The sequence below is a fragment of the Ctenopharyngodon idella genome, chromosome 5 (assembly GCF_019924925.1).
Source record: "Ctenopharyngodon idella isolate HZGC_01 chromosome 5, HZGC01, whole genome shotgun sequence".
In the NCBI taxonomy this organism is placed as follows: domain Eukaryota; kingdom Metazoa; phylum Chordata; class Actinopteri; order Cypriniformes; family Xenocyprididae; genus Ctenopharyngodon; species Ctenopharyngodon idella.
The window spans coordinates 14,812,223-14,828,094 of record NC_067224.1 but is presented as its reverse complement, the minus strand read 5'-3'; the positions used below and the strand labels follow the sequence as shown (position 1 = coordinate 14,828,094).

General features: G+C 37.5%; 1 protein-coding gene across 1 annotated transcript; it reads left to right on the top strand.

Annotated features, from left to right (window-relative positions):
• The first annotated feature begins 28 nt into the window (after window positions 1-28).
• Window positions 29-15,796, top strand: cmya5 (cardiomyopathy associated 5). The gene is made up of 13 exons (XM_051894522.1): window positions 29-475; window positions 966-4,557; window positions 5,162-5,257; window positions 7,247-7,480; window positions 7,685-7,707; window positions 8,001-8,122; window positions 8,201-8,335; window positions 9,738-9,884; window positions 10,146-10,293; window positions 11,282-11,415; window positions 11,857-11,971; window positions 12,217-12,393; window positions 13,722-15,796. The coding sequence occupies exons 1-13, from the start codon at window positions 354-356 to the stop codon at window positions 13,972-13,974; spliced, it is 5,298 nt and encodes a 1,765-aa protein (XP_051750482.1). The 5' UTR covers window positions 29-353; the 3' UTR covers window positions 13,975-15,796.
• The last annotated feature ends 76 nt before the right edge of the window (window positions 15,797-15,872 follow it).

The window sequence follows — 15,872 nt, the reverse complement described above, 5'->3', positions numbered from 1 at the left end:
CCTGTCCCTCATGGACATGGCGGTGTTCTCTGCGTGTCATATTACAGGGGACACCGCCACTGTAGTTTCACGCAAGCTTTACTGTTCAGGACATGGTTAACGATGTACTACTGTTTAAAAGTTGACAGAGGAAATGAAATATATTGGACAATATCCTTAACTCGGGTTTCAAAGAACGGGGACAACGGTGACTCTTTTCCAAGTGCGCAGCCTTGAGCTCAAGAATATTTGTAATCTATTTACAGCAGCCGCTGAGTAAGGCGAACTGCACTCAACGAGACATGATCCCAACACGAAGCTGTACTCTCCAGCGTTTGTTATTTTAAAATAACCACCATATTTCGGTTATTAAAATGGATCCTGCTTTGAAAGGGAAATGTGAGGGTGCAGAGTCAGAGATGGAGGAATTGCAGGACGTGGGGCCAGGAATAATCGATATCGACGACGAAGATGAGATTGAGGAACTTCATAAAAGGTAGTTTCCCACGGGCGCTTTCTAGTTTTAAATTTTCGGATTAATGTTTTCTCGTAGGTCTTTTTAAATATGAATGTTCTCTCCTTTATTGTTCACCACCTATTTTATTAATTTGGGTGATTAACCCCCAAAGGGTTTGAAGAAACAGTTACACAAAAATAGGCTAGTCTTTTGCATATATATATATATATATATATATATATATACACACACGCAAACACCATTTAAGTAGCCACAAAAAAAGCTCACAAACAATTTTTTGATATTTAAAAAACCCTTTATGTTCAGTTTTTGATATGTTGATAAATCCACTATCAAGTCTGTGATAGTGCAGATATTCTAACACCTTCTACTAATCGTTTTTAACTTTTTAAGGTTTCAACTTTAAACAACCATGATGCTTTAACTTACAATATCTGCCATAGACTGCAGTATTCTATATTGCATTGCTTTGTTGACCATACCTTGTTTCTAAACTCTTTTTGGTTAGTTTAAAGGAAGTTGTGCAGGATCAATCAGTGAAGCCTAAACTCCAGTGTCTGATGGTGGACCCATCCTTCTCTATGGTGACGGTACAGAGCGAGGACAGTGGGATAGTATGGGAGACTGCTTCCAGTAGATGCTCAACTCCATGGGCTTCAGAAGGAAGCTCGCCATCTGAACAATACAGCATGGAAGGTTCTGGAACACAGGGGAATATTGTGATCATAATGGATGAAGACAGAATAAAGAGGAAAAAAACGAGCAGCAGAGGCAAGCTGGGTGACAGGTTTAAAAAGCCAAGCTCCAGACTGCCAAAAAGTCGGATAGGTGAGGAAAGACCTGCAATGATTGAGGTGTCAGTGCCAAATATCAGGTCTGAAAGCAATGAGGATGGTACGTCTGCTGGAAGCAAGGATCAAGATCTTTTTAGTTTGATATCAGAGGGTTTTGAAATACTCAATATTGTTGTACCAACAAAGCTTGCTACAGTAGATGAGGAAGATAGCACTGAACTGGTGGAGAATTTGGCCTACTTGGATGATACCCCAAAGATAAAATCCAAACACAAGCATGAACCTGTAGCTACAAACAGGTGTCCTGTGAACATAGAGATAGACGTTGATGAAATAAAGCTAAATGAAAGCTTGAGGGATTCTTCCCAGATCTCTGCTGACAAACAGCACAAAAAGGATGAAACTCATATGGACTACCTTGAAAAATTCACACTGTTAGATGAACAGGCACCTAGTGATGGCACTACACTGATGGAAAAACTTGAACCAGAAGTGACTGTCCAACCAGAAGAACCTCAAGTGACTCAGAAAGAACCAAAAGCAGATGAAGCAATTGATGAGGATTCCTTTGTAATCATCAGTGATGTTGAAATTGCAGGTGAACATCTTGACGAAGTGTTTTATGGAAATAAATTAAATGCAGAGCCTGTGGTTCCCCAAGAGCATGGTGAAAGAACAGCAAAAGTGAGCACTAAAACTCTTAAAGAGAGTGGATCAGTCTTATTTGGAAGTCAGGAATGTATCCTCACACCTGTATACCTCCCTACCGGACCACCAAAGATCATAGATCTTGTTCTTCTTGAGGAACCACGAGCAATGTCTTTCCATTACTCAGATCTTTATGAGGACGCGATTGGAGACCGGAAGAAAGAAGACGACTTTTCGGATACGGAGAGTGTCGCTTCTGAAAGGTCCTTCAAAAGGCGGTACTCTGATTCTGATGATGCAGATGGATATCTGGAGAAGTTCATATTGAAGGATGAAATACCATTGGTTGCTAATGTACCTGAGGCCAAAGAGAAGGAAGATGGGGGGAAATTAGCATGGTCACAAAGTAAATTTGAACTTACTGGATGTTTAGAAAGAGCACAAGAAAAAAATGATGAAGTAACTGTCGATCAACCATGTGTGCAAGATAAAAATGAAGGTGAAGCACAGTGTGAGTCCACAGGGTGTTGTTCAGAGGGACACTGTGCTCCAAAAATCAAACCAGAGGTGGAAATGATCATTAGAGGAATTGTCACATCAGACGACTTGGTTGCAAAGCATAGTAGGGAAAATGAAAAGCAATGTGATGTCACTGATACACGACCTCAAGTGGATCAAGTCCTTGAGCCACAAAGCAAAACCACCAATAAAGAAGATCACAGTGGACAAGAACAAATAAGTCTGACTGCTCAAGTGACAGGGGGTTTAGCGCATGAAGATGTTATTAAAACTAAAGAGGAATTTGAAATTCTGTCTGTAACAAAGAGCTTTGAGAAAATCCAGACTGATGTACCACATGCTGTTGAAAACATTGCTGCTTCTGGGGCCAGTGTGGATAAACGTCATGAAGTAGCTGATGTCATTGTTGACATTCAGGAAATAAGTACTATTACTAAAAATGGCAAAGGAGAGAGTAATAAAACCAAGACACAAGGCAAAATTTTAGAGCAAAATATTACCCCAGGGATTGATAAAGGCATTGCTGAAATATTAAAAAGAGAAGAACCAGAAATAATTGCTCAGAAGTTTGCCAGTCTCAAAGAACCCCTGTTAGATAAAACAGAACCTCCAAAAACTGAAGAACCTTCAAAAGTAGAGAAAGAAGTCAAGCCTTCAGAAGAGACTGAAACAATTACAATGGATGCTACTAAAGTTGAACGTTCTGCAAAATCTTTAGAAGATGAGTCTCAAGTCCGTGAAAATGGAGAAATACTTGCTGTAGTTGAGAATAAAGTGAGTGAAGGATTAATACCCAATAAGGAGAAACAAGAGCAAGTAATTGACAAGATTGGTGCAGCAAAAGAGGTTGAGGCCCATATCGGTTCAACAGAAGTGTTATCAGAAACTGAAATGAAGCCAGAGTCTGAAATTACTTCAGTTCAGAGCTCATCAGAACAGTCACATACAAGTGAAACAGATACACTGAACATTGAGCTTCAGGCTAAACCTGAGATTACAAGAGAGGAGAAAATGTATCCAGAAGCAACACTCAAGAAAGCCAAAGAGGGCACAGGTGCAGATAGGCCAACAAATAAGGCACCAGTGCTTGAACAAAGGCTGGAAAAGCAAAAAGAACATGTTGACATACCAAAGATTGAACCTGTGGTTAAAGAAAAACATGGAAAAGTTGAGGAAATCAAGGTAAATGTTACAGAGGAAGCAAATGAAAAGTTTGACAACACAAATGAGCCTGTTCAGGATGAGATACCTTCTCAAAAAAGAATGACAACAGAGACGAATCAAATAATTGATTCAAGGCAAGAATATAGCTTACTGTTAGCTAATGACGTGGAGGCATTTGCTCGAGAAAGCACAGAAAAGATAAGAGTAACAGAAGACGTAAAGGACTTATCAAAAGTAAGACTGTCACCTGTTGTTCCAACAAAGGAGGAGCAGGTAGAAGAGTATAGTGAAATAAATGACGTGACCATATTAACCAGAGAGATCCCAGTGAAAGAATCATCCATTAGTTGGACAGATATTGAGAATAAGATGTTACCTCTATCGTCAACAGAAACATTAGTGGAAGGAAAGAAAACATACGTGAATGATGTACAGATTGAACATATAACAAATCTACCAGAGCCCATTTTGCCTCCTCCTCCAGTTGATGAAGATGACCCCTCAGCAATGAGAGTTTCACCTTTAGAGCCAGAGGATAGTGACAAAATTTATGAAGATATACATAGAGGAGGAAACCTAAGTAGGAATAAAGATGTTTTCTCGCAGTTGCGAAGTTTTACCCCTCAAGAGGACCTGTCGGCCTTGAGCTGCGACCTGGATGTGCAGCAGGAAATTGCAGAGGAACTTGATTATGAGATGGTGACCGAACAAGAGGCAAGACAGTCTGAACAAGCTATAGCTGAGGATGGACACTTTGAACAAGTTCGACTGTCAGATCAAACTCTGGAAAAAGGCTTTGAATTTGTTGGGGATTTGGATAGTGCACAAATGGCGGAATACGAACATCAAGAGGAACTTGAAATTCAACCAATGGATGCGTTCTGCCTTGTTTGTCGTTGCCCAGTACTGCTGAGTGAGGCTGAGCATCAAAACCATGAGATGGCCTCTTTGGATGAGGCCTATGACAGTATTAAGGTAAGATAAGTTCCCTGTACTATGAAAGAGTGCTAAGACATGATTTCCTGACATCAGCTTGACATCTGATCTTTCTCAGCTGGCCTGTTTGGAGAGCTTACATTATGAAGTCACTGATTGCTCAAGTGTTTAATACAGAAGGACTCTTCCAGTGTCTAATATTTCCAAATGATAAAAACACATAATCGGCTGTAAAACCAACTTCTGTTTGTTGACTTTACAAGAATATTGGAGTATAAATCAGGTAGAGACAGTGAGAGATTGTTTACTTTATTGGCCTTTGACAGCATTCATAGCAGATGAGTCAGAACCAACTGACTCATAGCAAGAGCTGAAATGTCCCTCTCTGAAAGTAGACAGCTGTTTCCATGATTCATCTGTAGTTTATTCCAAGGGACTGCACCAATGTGATTTGACATTTGCAAGTATGAAAAATCCAAAGGAGATAATAAAATTGTATTTGCAAGTATGGAAGAAATAGAAGTTTGTGCTCAATCATTCAATATAAATGTTAAATATTTTGTGTAATTTGCATTGTGTTCTGCACCTCCAAATATTTCATGTTGTCTGTCTAATGTAATTTTCCATGTGATATTTTTTTCAGAATCAGCTGAGTGAACTGATATCAGTTTTACAAGGAAAATCAGAGAATATTGAAGACTTTGTATCTGAGCTTGAACTGGCATACAACACAGTGGAGGTATTTATATGCATTCATTTACATATTTGGGTGGGTCATTTTTGGGTGAACTAACCCTTTAAGGGTGGGTTAAGGTGTAAGGGAAGGGTCAGTAGTGTAATTATAGATGTCATTACAGAAATTAATTACAGATGTATTATGCAGGTATTTTTTCAATATAAGTACAGTGTAAAACATGTATATGTACGCAATAAGTGCATTGTATCAAATTATTTTTTTAAATGTTAGTATATAGTAATTAAAGACACTTAATATAAAGTGGGACTGAGAACTCGGCATGACACAGGCATGATCTGGCTGCACGAGAACCATATCTTGCAAAAACAAAGAGATGATAAATCTTGTTTAGTAGTTATTATATTTTGTTCCATTTCAGTTGCTATGCATTCAATGTTTTAAACATGAATATTTATGAATGCATTTTTGATATTTTAATTTAAAATTCTCAACTGACTTAAGCTGATAATTCTTTTTTTATCAATATAAAACATGATTTTGTTGTTATCCAATCACAATCTATTACAGTGTATCTAACAAATCTTGCACTGTAGCCTATTCCAGTTCCCATGTTCCCAAAGTGATGTCATGTGATTTATTCTGATTTTGATCAATTTACTACTTTAACTTAAATACAGACTGTTGAATAAAACACACATATTTGTATTTTATTTTTTATATGTAATTGAAATGTAAAAAAAAAAAAACAACAACAACAAAAAAAATCAGTATTCAGCATATTCCCATTATTAATTTTGTCAGGTGGCACAGTAAATAATAGGTCAAAGTGAACAAATGGCTATAAACTAGATTGTGAATCTTTGTTGTATTGAATGCAATACTGGTATACTTGTTTTTCTGACTTTAAAAGTACAATTGGATGCTACATATACGAAATGTGTGTGTGTGTGTGTGTGTATATATATATATGTGTGTGTGTGTGTGTGTGTGTGTGTATATATATATATATATATATATATATGTGTGTGTGTGTGTATGTGTGCGTGTTTTTGTGACATCAGGACACAAATTTGTATAATGACATGGGTATGACATAGGTATTACAAGGAGAGGGTGACGTATGAGGACATTACCCCATGTCCCCATTTTCAAAAGGCTTATAAATCACACAGAGTGAGTTTTTTTGAGAAAGTAAAAACGTGCACAGTTTCCTGTGATGGGTAGGTTTAGGGGTAGGGGTAGTGTGGGGCGATAGAAAATACGGTTTGTACAGTATAAAAACCATTACGCCTATGGAATGTCCCCACAATTCACAAAAACAAACGTGTGTGTGTGTGTGTGTGTACAAATATTTGATTGTACCACCTGACAAAAAACAGTCAAAAAATAATAATAATAATAATAATAACGTAAACACTTTGAAATGTTATTTAACAAATACAGCTTGTTTAAACACATTGTTCCTGACTGAAAAATTTGCATTTCATCAATTTTGAAAAGATTTAGAAAAAAAAAAAAAAAAAACACTTTTTGAAGCTTTGTCATTCACCCATTAAGGAAGCAACCAAAGTCATATCTAGACACCAAAATATCAGAGATTTGAGGGTTGAATCTTTTAACTTTGACCAGCAAGCAACCACCCTGAACACCCTAGTAAACACACAGCATAATGTGTAAACATATAGTATAACTCATATTATTATTAATATAATAAAACAATATAACTCAAAAATACAATGAAGATGTATTGTATTGAATCATTAAATGCACCTGTATTGACCCTCCCAGTTTCTGTTAATAAAAATTGTACACATCAGGTCAAAATGGTTGAGACTGCCCTAGAAAATGTGTAGCAATGTCCTGGCAGCCTCCCACAACATCTTAGCATCCTGGAGGTGAATTTTGCACTCCCAAAATCTGGAGTGAGAGTTTTGTAGTGCTTACGTTAGTGCACTGTCAGCTTGGGGATGCTATTAAAGTGAGAAAGGTTACTGAGAACTTATGTGTAGCTTTATTGTGCTGCTCCCACAGGAGAACTTTAATGATTGTGAGAGGATCATAAAGGAGCACAATGAGGAGGTGGTGAAGCTGGTGATGGATCAGTATAATGAGATGTCTCAGGCCATGGAGGAGGAGAAAAAGGCCAAACTGGAGCAGCTGTACGACCAGATTGTGTCGTTCCAGGAGAATATCGACAAGGCTAAAGAGACTATGGAGATGACAGCTAAGGAGGAGGAAGAGACAGACCCACTCAAGTTTCTTTCTGTGAGGCTTTCCTCATTTGTGTGTTAGTTACTCGCTTAAAGTAGGTCACACATTAAGATTAGCATTAATGTATTGATTTTGTCCAAGGCCATAGTTGCTTTGGAAGCATTTTTAAAGTGCTTAGCTAAGATTTGTTAAGAGAGATGAACTGTATCTAAAACGGATATTTTAGTCTAATCAAACCATTTTTTCACCCCTTTTCAGTCATCAAAAGATATCAATATGAGGTAACTGAATGGCCTGAATTTATGTTGCGTCAGTGGCTTGCTAACATCTAATGCTAATTACAATACTTCAAAAATGATCTGCAAATTAAATTATTCCAAACAGAAGCTTGTTTTAATTGCCTTGTTGAGTTTGGTGTGTTGAAAACAATGTTCAAATCAAGTGTTTGTAGCCTTTAAATGAATAGAAATCAAATCATTTACCGCATGGGGTTTTTACACTATTAAAATATTGTGATAAGATGGATTTTCTTCCTATCTCCTTCCAGTGACCATTCTATTCATTTTTCACATAGGTTGAATACAGCTTTGGAATCCACCATGTCACTTGAACTTGGTCCACGAGGGCTGCTGGTTTTTGAGGATTATGCCAAGGGCAAATCAGGCAATGAGAGGAAAACCAGACAAGCCATTCCAGGTGCGCCTTAGCCAAGATTTCCATTGTGAATAAACACCCCTCACATTTTGCTGACTTGTATTATCACTCATTTTGTAGTGCCTCAAAAACCACATCTTCAGCCTCAAGAGGCCAATTCTGCAACCAGCACTTCTGTCACTGTGTATTGGAGAGTCAATGAGGATGACATTATTGACTGCTTCCAAGTCTACTGCATGGAAGAGCCACAAGGAGGTTAGACAAGAGGGGAGAGCAGGGTTTTAACATCCAAACTGAAAACAAAAAAATACACTACCGTTTAAAGGATTAGTTCACTTTTAAATGAAAATTACCCAAGCTTTACTCACCCTCAAGCCATCCTAGGTGTATATGGCTTTCTTCTTTCTGACGAACACAGTCGTAGAAATATTAATAAATATCCTGACGCATCCGAGCTTTATAATGGCAGTATGCATTACCAAACGAGTATGAGCTGAAGAAAGTGTCTCCATCCACATCCATCCATCATAAACATACTCCACACGGCTCCGGAGGGTTAATAAAGGCCTTATGAAGCGAAGCGATGCGTTTGTGTAAAAAAATATCCATATTTAAACAAGTTATGAAGTCGAATATCGAGCTTCCCTCAGACCGCTTCCGTATTCTTCAAAAAGCTTACGCTGTACGTCCTACGCCTTCCCTATTCAAATTAAGAAATTGATGTTACGCCATTTCCGATTTTTCCGTAATTTGAATACGGAAGGCAGTCTGGCGGAAGCTATATATTTTACTTCATAACTTGTTGAATATGGATATTTTTTTTACACAAACGCATTGCTTCGCTTCAGAAGGACTTTATTAACCCCCCAGAGCCGTGTGGAGTATGTTTATGATGGATGGATGTGGATGGAGACACTTTCTTCAGCTCATGCTCATTTGGTAATGCTTACTGCCATTATAAAGCTTGGATGCCTCAGGATATTTCAGGATATTTCATTCGCAGCCATTTCAGGATTCTATGATGAATAGAAAAGAACAGTATTATCTGAAATAAAAATAAATAATTAGCATCATAAATGTTTTTACTGTCACTTGATCAATTTAATGCATTCATGCTGAATGAAAGTATTCATTTCTTTTAAAAAAAAAATCTTACTGACCTCAAACTTTTGATTTGAATGTTATATATAGTATTGAATGGCATATATATATATATATATATATATATATATATATATATATATATTCTTAATCACTGTTTTTTCTTTGTTTTTAAAAAATATATTATCAGTATAAAACATCCTTGCAATTGTGGGTTAAATGCTTAAACTGTTAAGATCATTTACTCACCCTCATGTTGCCAAACCTGCATTACTTACTTTCTTCTGTGGAACATAAAAGAAGATATTTTGAAAAAGTAAATGGGTCCCATGTTGTTTTGGCTTTTATTGTATGAATAAAATCAGTCAAAACATTTATATATATATATATATATATATATATATATATATAAAGCATAAACTATCCCTTTAATATTCAAACAAAAACATGTAAATCTGACAGTAATAAAAACACTTATTAGTATGTAAAAATATGTCAGTGGGATGCTCAGACACGTGCTTCAGTTATAGTGTGTTAAATGTAATTGAATCTGCAGCTATCTCAGAAGAGTACAGGGTGACTGTGAAGGAGAGCTACTGTAATCTAGAAGAGCTGGAACCGGATAAGTGTTATAAGGTGTGGGTGATGGCGGTGAACTACACAGGCTGCAGTATGCCGAGTGAGAGACTGCCCTTCAGAACCGGTTAGTTACTCACTGTGTAAATACCCTCTGACTCGCATGATGTTTGTGAGAGCAAGAGATCATGCTGTATGTCATAATATATCAATATATAATGAGCATGTGGAGCCTCTTTACCAGATCACTTACATTGAATGTGAATTCCGAAGTGTATGTGTTTTCAATCCAGATCAAATATGGAGTGTTCACATTTAGGAAAACAAATTTGGGATTTCCTGTTAGACAGTATCTGAAAAGTAACTCAACTCACCTTGTTCCCTCCAGCCCCCTCAGTCCCGGTGATCCAGACAGAACAGTGCACAGTGCTGTGGGACACGGCCACGCTGCGTTGGAGCGCCATTCAGCCCAGCGCTGTGGACAGCTTCACACTGGAGTATTGCCGCCAGTATGCATGTGAGAGAGAGGGACTCAGGTAGGTTACAGTTAACTAGGGGTCAAGTAATTAGGGGCCAAATATGATGCCATCTTTTTTTCATGTTTTGGTAAATAGTGTTATGATATATTATATTATATAATAAATATATCTTGATTTTGTTGTTGGTGTCTACTAGAATAGGTTTTCATGCTTGAATGTTTAAAAAAACACTTTATTTTTCACATATTTTACATTTTGCAGTATCTCTCTTCCCAGTCTGTCTATAACACACTATTTAGATCCAGTCTCTATGAAGCCCCTCGTTACGAAAAAGCACAATGTGCTCTGATAGGTCGGCTGGACCAGTGTGTTGTGAAACATTGTGCACCTATTCAAAACTGCAAGTTTTAACCAATAGCAACCAACCGCAGAACCATACGTCACAGCAGTCTGAGGACAACAGCGCCAGGCCAGCAGTCTCATGCTGGTGTTGGGGTGGAGCTTATAGCGTCATTGAGGGTAGGTGTAGTGGTTGGACGTGGTTCGCATTCGTTAAGGTTGAGCTTATAGTTATATTGAAAGGCAGGGTTAGTGGTTGTGGTGGGATAGGCGATCATCAGCACCCACCCTAACTTCAGGTCTGACACCCTCAGACTGCTGTGATATGGTTCAGACACATCTCATTTCAACACATTACTAATGCAGTTCAACAAAGCCTCGCCCCCTTTTTTGTGTATGCTTTGGGCGGGAATTATTTAAATGAGGGATATTATGATGTGTACATTTCTGGATGAAAACTGAAGACTACAATCGAGACATCTCAAGGAATTCAAACCAACGATCCAATCAATTCTCTTCCAATTCTTTTTCGAGCAGCCATTTCTCTCAGATATTGTCACATTAGGAAAGAAAAATTGGTTGCAATTTTCAGCTTATTCTGACTTTATAGGTGAAATGTATATATGCGTAATGTATATAAAAATGTATAACAGAGCACTAGAGAGGGTAAAATTACACTTATTAAAATAAGTCTTTCTACACACAGATCCTTATCAGGGATAAAAGGCTATGAGCAGAGAGTCCTCCTTCAGCCCAATGAAAATTACCTCTTCTACATTAAATCAGTGAATGCCGCAGGGGCCAGTGAGCAGAGCGAGGCGGCCCTTATCTCCACCAGAGGTCAGAGTCATCGCTATTACATTATCAGTCTGACACATGTACCTGTTGTTCGGCGAGTTTTCATGGGCGAAATCCAGTCATTGCAATAGGAATTCATGCAAATTTTGTGCACAGCGAAAGATTTCCTGACACAAATTTCGTGGCAGATTAAAGCTGGTCTCATGGATTCACTGTGCTGATCAACAGAAAGCTGCTTGGTTTGAAGGTGACATCTGAGCGAGCCGCGCTTCATCCATCACTATACTGTTGAAAATGGACCTTTCTTACCCATGAAACTTCACTAATCTGACAAACACTTTTAGTTAGTGATTTAGAACATGGCTAGTTCAAAGCAAGTTTTGACAGCATCACAGCTGTAACAAAGTTCTTGCTTTTAAAATTATAAAATGTTCATTCTGTTTTGGTGTTTTTGGTGACTAGTGAATGTTGTTATTTGTTAAGGTACAAGGTTCCACTTCCTCAGAGAAACAGCAAACTCAGTGCTGGAGGTTTCAGAGGACAGGAACTCGGTAGAATACCCACGTGAAATGTACAATAAAATGTCCTCAATCATAGAGTAAGTATACCTCAGTGCAATAGTTTTCACCATTACAAATCTATCATTGTAGATACATAGTTTTTATGCAGAAAAAAAACAACAAATTATTGTCAAATTGCACATTTTTTTGTTTTCAGATTAGTGATCCACCACATACTATTCCAGAAATATCTTCAGTTGTAGCAAATGCATTTATTTATTTATTTTCATTTTTATTAATTTGATTTATTTATTTATTTTTATTTTTTTGTACTTGTTCCCAGATGTCCAGCTGTTATGGGTGAGCTTTTGCCTTCTCTTGGATATTACTACTGGGAGACAGAGGTGTCAAGGTGCAAAGCCTACCGCATCGGTGTTGCGTATCAATCAGTCTCACTAACCAGCACACTGGGGGAGAACAGTGCCTCCTGGTGTCTGCACTGTGTACCTACATCTATAAGGTATACCATTCATGTGTTGTAGTAGCATGTATTTGTTCACGTTTTTCATTATTCCAAAGAGGATATCCGTTAGATACAAAGGTCATGGAATATTTTTTGACATTTTAAAGTCTTTCCAGCAGAAAAGTGTATTTTTTATCTGCTCTTTTCAGTTTAAATAAACAACCTGGTAGGACATTTGGAGCTGCATTCCAAACTGTGGAAACACTGTGTAATTAAGGCTTTTTGGCAATCAGGGAGGTAAATTAACTGGAGCCTTCAAAAAGAATCAAAACACCCCTTTGGTATAAATCTTAAAAAACATGTTCTCTCATTAAATCTGTTCTCTCATTAAAAAAAAGTTCTCTCAGTCTTCCATAAAATCTTTAAAAAAAAAGATTTGTACTTCGAAAAATCCCAGGTCTACAACTATGAAGGTACTGTGTATATTGTCTATGATGTTAGAGTTTGCAAATCAGCAACTAGCGTCCTGTCAAATCCCAGCCAACAGATAGATCAATTTTATGAATGCATCTGCACAAAATGTTGGCACAAAGATTATATTATAGATGCTTCTCAATAAACCAAGTGTTTTAAATCAGAATTTGGTTTTATTGAGAACACAGAGTCTTGGGTTGTGCTCGTAATCGCTTTTAAGTCATAAATAAGTCATTTTCCCCAAAAGTTTACACTTACAAAAGTGACGTACATCTGAGATAAAGAGTTCAGCCATATCAGTGGCCTAGAAAAAAAGGTCTTTTATTCTACGTAACTGGTGAGATCACATGACCAGTTGAATATCAGTACCAGTGTCCTTATTATCAGACACTTTTGGTTTTGAAATATATGGGTGACAAAAAAGGGGTGAAAAAATGGAAAAACGTATTTCTACAATGGAATCGATGTTCACATAACATTGCAATTACACTACCGTTCAAAAGTTTGGATTCAGTAAGATTTTTAAAATGTTTTTGAAAGTAGTCTCTCAAGGCTGCATTTGTTTGATCAAAAATACAGTAAAAACTGTAATGTTGTGAACTGTTGAGTAACTGTTTTCTATTGAAATATTTTTTTAAAGTATAATTTATTCCTGTGATGGCAAAGCTGAATTTTCAGCACCATTACTCCAGTCTTCAGTGTCACATGATTCTTCAGAAATCATTCTAATATACTGATTTGATGCTCAAGAAACATTTTTTTTTTATTATTATTATTATCAATATTGAAAACAGATTTGCTGCTTAATATTTTTGTGGAAACGATGCAATTTTTTTTTCAGGATTCTTTGTTGAATAGAAAGTTCACTATTTGATATATTTAATGTGTTGTATTACCCCTTTTCCCTCCAGCTGCAGATTTGAACTACTTCATGACTGTGTGGAGTCTGACATCTTTGTTATGGACATACCTGCGCGGATCAGCACTTTGTTGGACTACAGCCAGGGTCGGCTCTTCTTCTTCAATGCTCAGAATGGGCAGCTCTTGGGCACTTTTCAGCACACCTTCATTCAGCCCTGCTACCCTGTGTTTGTCCTAGAGCAGCCGGGGAATCTAGAGCTGAAAATGACCAATGAGGTGCCGGAGTTTGTTAAGCACTGCTAGTTTACATGACTCAAGTCTCATTGCTCTGGGCTTGCTTGTGCGACAGTATATGAATCAAGTGAATCTTTCTTAATAGGAAATTAAACCATATTGTGCTGTCACATGAAAAGTTGCTCAGTTTTATGAAATGGTGTGACTAAAGAGATTATGAGAAACATTAAAGGGTTTGTTCACCCAAAAATTAAAAAAATTCTGTCATGTATTACTCACCCTCATGTCGTTCCAAACCCGCAAGACCTTCATTCAGAACACAAATTAAGATATTTTTGATAAAATCCGAGAGGTATATGAGAGAACGCGGGCTCAGTATTGGCAGACGCTGTTCATGTGAGCAGCACGACACATGCGTGTGATGGTGACGCGGCAGCCAGGCGTTCTGACGTAGAACCTGAAAGCGCTGAAAGTAAACAGTGGAGGAGAAAGACACAGAAGAGAAGATATTGTTGAATAAAGTCATTATTTTTTGTTTTGTTTTTGCGCACAAAAAGTATTCTCGTCACTTCATAACATTAAAGTTGAACCACTGCAGTCACGTCGACTGTTTAACTATTAGCTGAAGTACCCGGATTTTGCCGTGTTCGCACCGCAGGAACTAGAAACGATTTTAGTTCTAGGAACTCCTTTTGGGGGAACTAAATTAGCTGATTGGTCAAACGCATGTCAAACACCGGCACCCAGCATTTTTAAAAAGCCGTGTAAACATATTTACCTCACAAACATGGAAAACAGTGATAACAGCATTTACCTGTTGTCTGCAGGGTTGTGTTTTTTTCTCCGCCTTGATACTGAAAGTTGTCATAGGAGATTTCGTCTCTTAACCCCACTTTTTGCTCTTTCAGTCGCGTAGATTATGCGTTTACATTCCATTCTCCGTTATCACGAAACCCACGACACACAACAAACAGCTCTGATCGCGGCATACTCCATTCACTGTTTTTTAGCGTTTGTAAATGCTGCGCTGTTTATTACCTAAACTTATTTATTTATTAACAATAATAGTTCCAGTGCGAATGCAACCAGGAACATGGCCCGGGGGAGAAATTAGTTCTCGGGGAACTATCCTAGTGGCTAGTTCCTAGAACTAAGTTCCTAAAACTATTCGGTGCGAAAGCCCCTTTTACTACCTTTCTGGACCTTGACAGTGGTGGTTAAATTGAGTCATATACCTCTCGGATTTCATCAAAAATATCTTAATTTGAATGAAGGTCTTGCGGGTTTGGAATGACATGAGGGTGAATAATTAATGACAGAATTTTCATTTTTGGGTGAACTAACCCTTTAAGTTTTGTGAAAGGAAGGATTGTTTCTGAAGCTGTGCTTTTAAATCCCTCCAGAAACTAGTTTTGTGGAGCTGTTGCGTTGTTTTTGTATATATGAAACAGAAAGTGCATGCGACCAGTTTGTTGCTTATCATACAGTATATGATGCACCCCTGGATCACATGATGTGCAGACATTTATATTCAGTGTCACTGTATTTATTTTGGAAGCTACAGGCTTTCAGGTTGTTTGAATAAAACAGATTTTGGCAAAACTAATAACAGACTTTCATAGCTGTAAGACACATCTCAGTGGAGACACATGTTTTTGAGATGATAGGCATGGCATCACAAATTAGTGATTGAAAAAAAAAAAAAGAAATATATATATATATATATATATGCTATCTGTTGTTTAGTCTATTTACATGATTCTGTAGGAAAAGATTATTTCACTTCATTTTCCATTTAAAATTGTTGCTGGATCTCACTTAATCACAAACTAACCAATGGGAAATGTGCAGTAAAGTAAATAAAATGATTTTAGTTTTCACTTACAATGGATCGTTGGAGTATCATGGGTGGATTTTTTTCTTTTCTTTTTGTTTTCTGTGCTGAAAGCTCCACTACATGACAGTCA

Bases quoted from the DNA above. Each gene is read 5' to 3' on its own strand.
- cmya5 (XM_051894522.1), top strand. From the start codon at position 354: ATGGATCCTGCTTTGAAAGGGAAATGTGAGGGTGCAGAGTCAGAGATG. The intron at 4,558-5,161 runs GTAAGATAAGTT...TATTTTTTTCAG, and splicing joins AGGCCTATGACAGTATTAAG to AATCAGCTGAGTGAACTGAT. The intron at 11,416-11,856 runs GTCAGAGTCATC...TTATTTGTTAAG, and splicing joins GGCCCTTATCTCCACCAGAG to GTACAAGGTTCCACTTCCTC.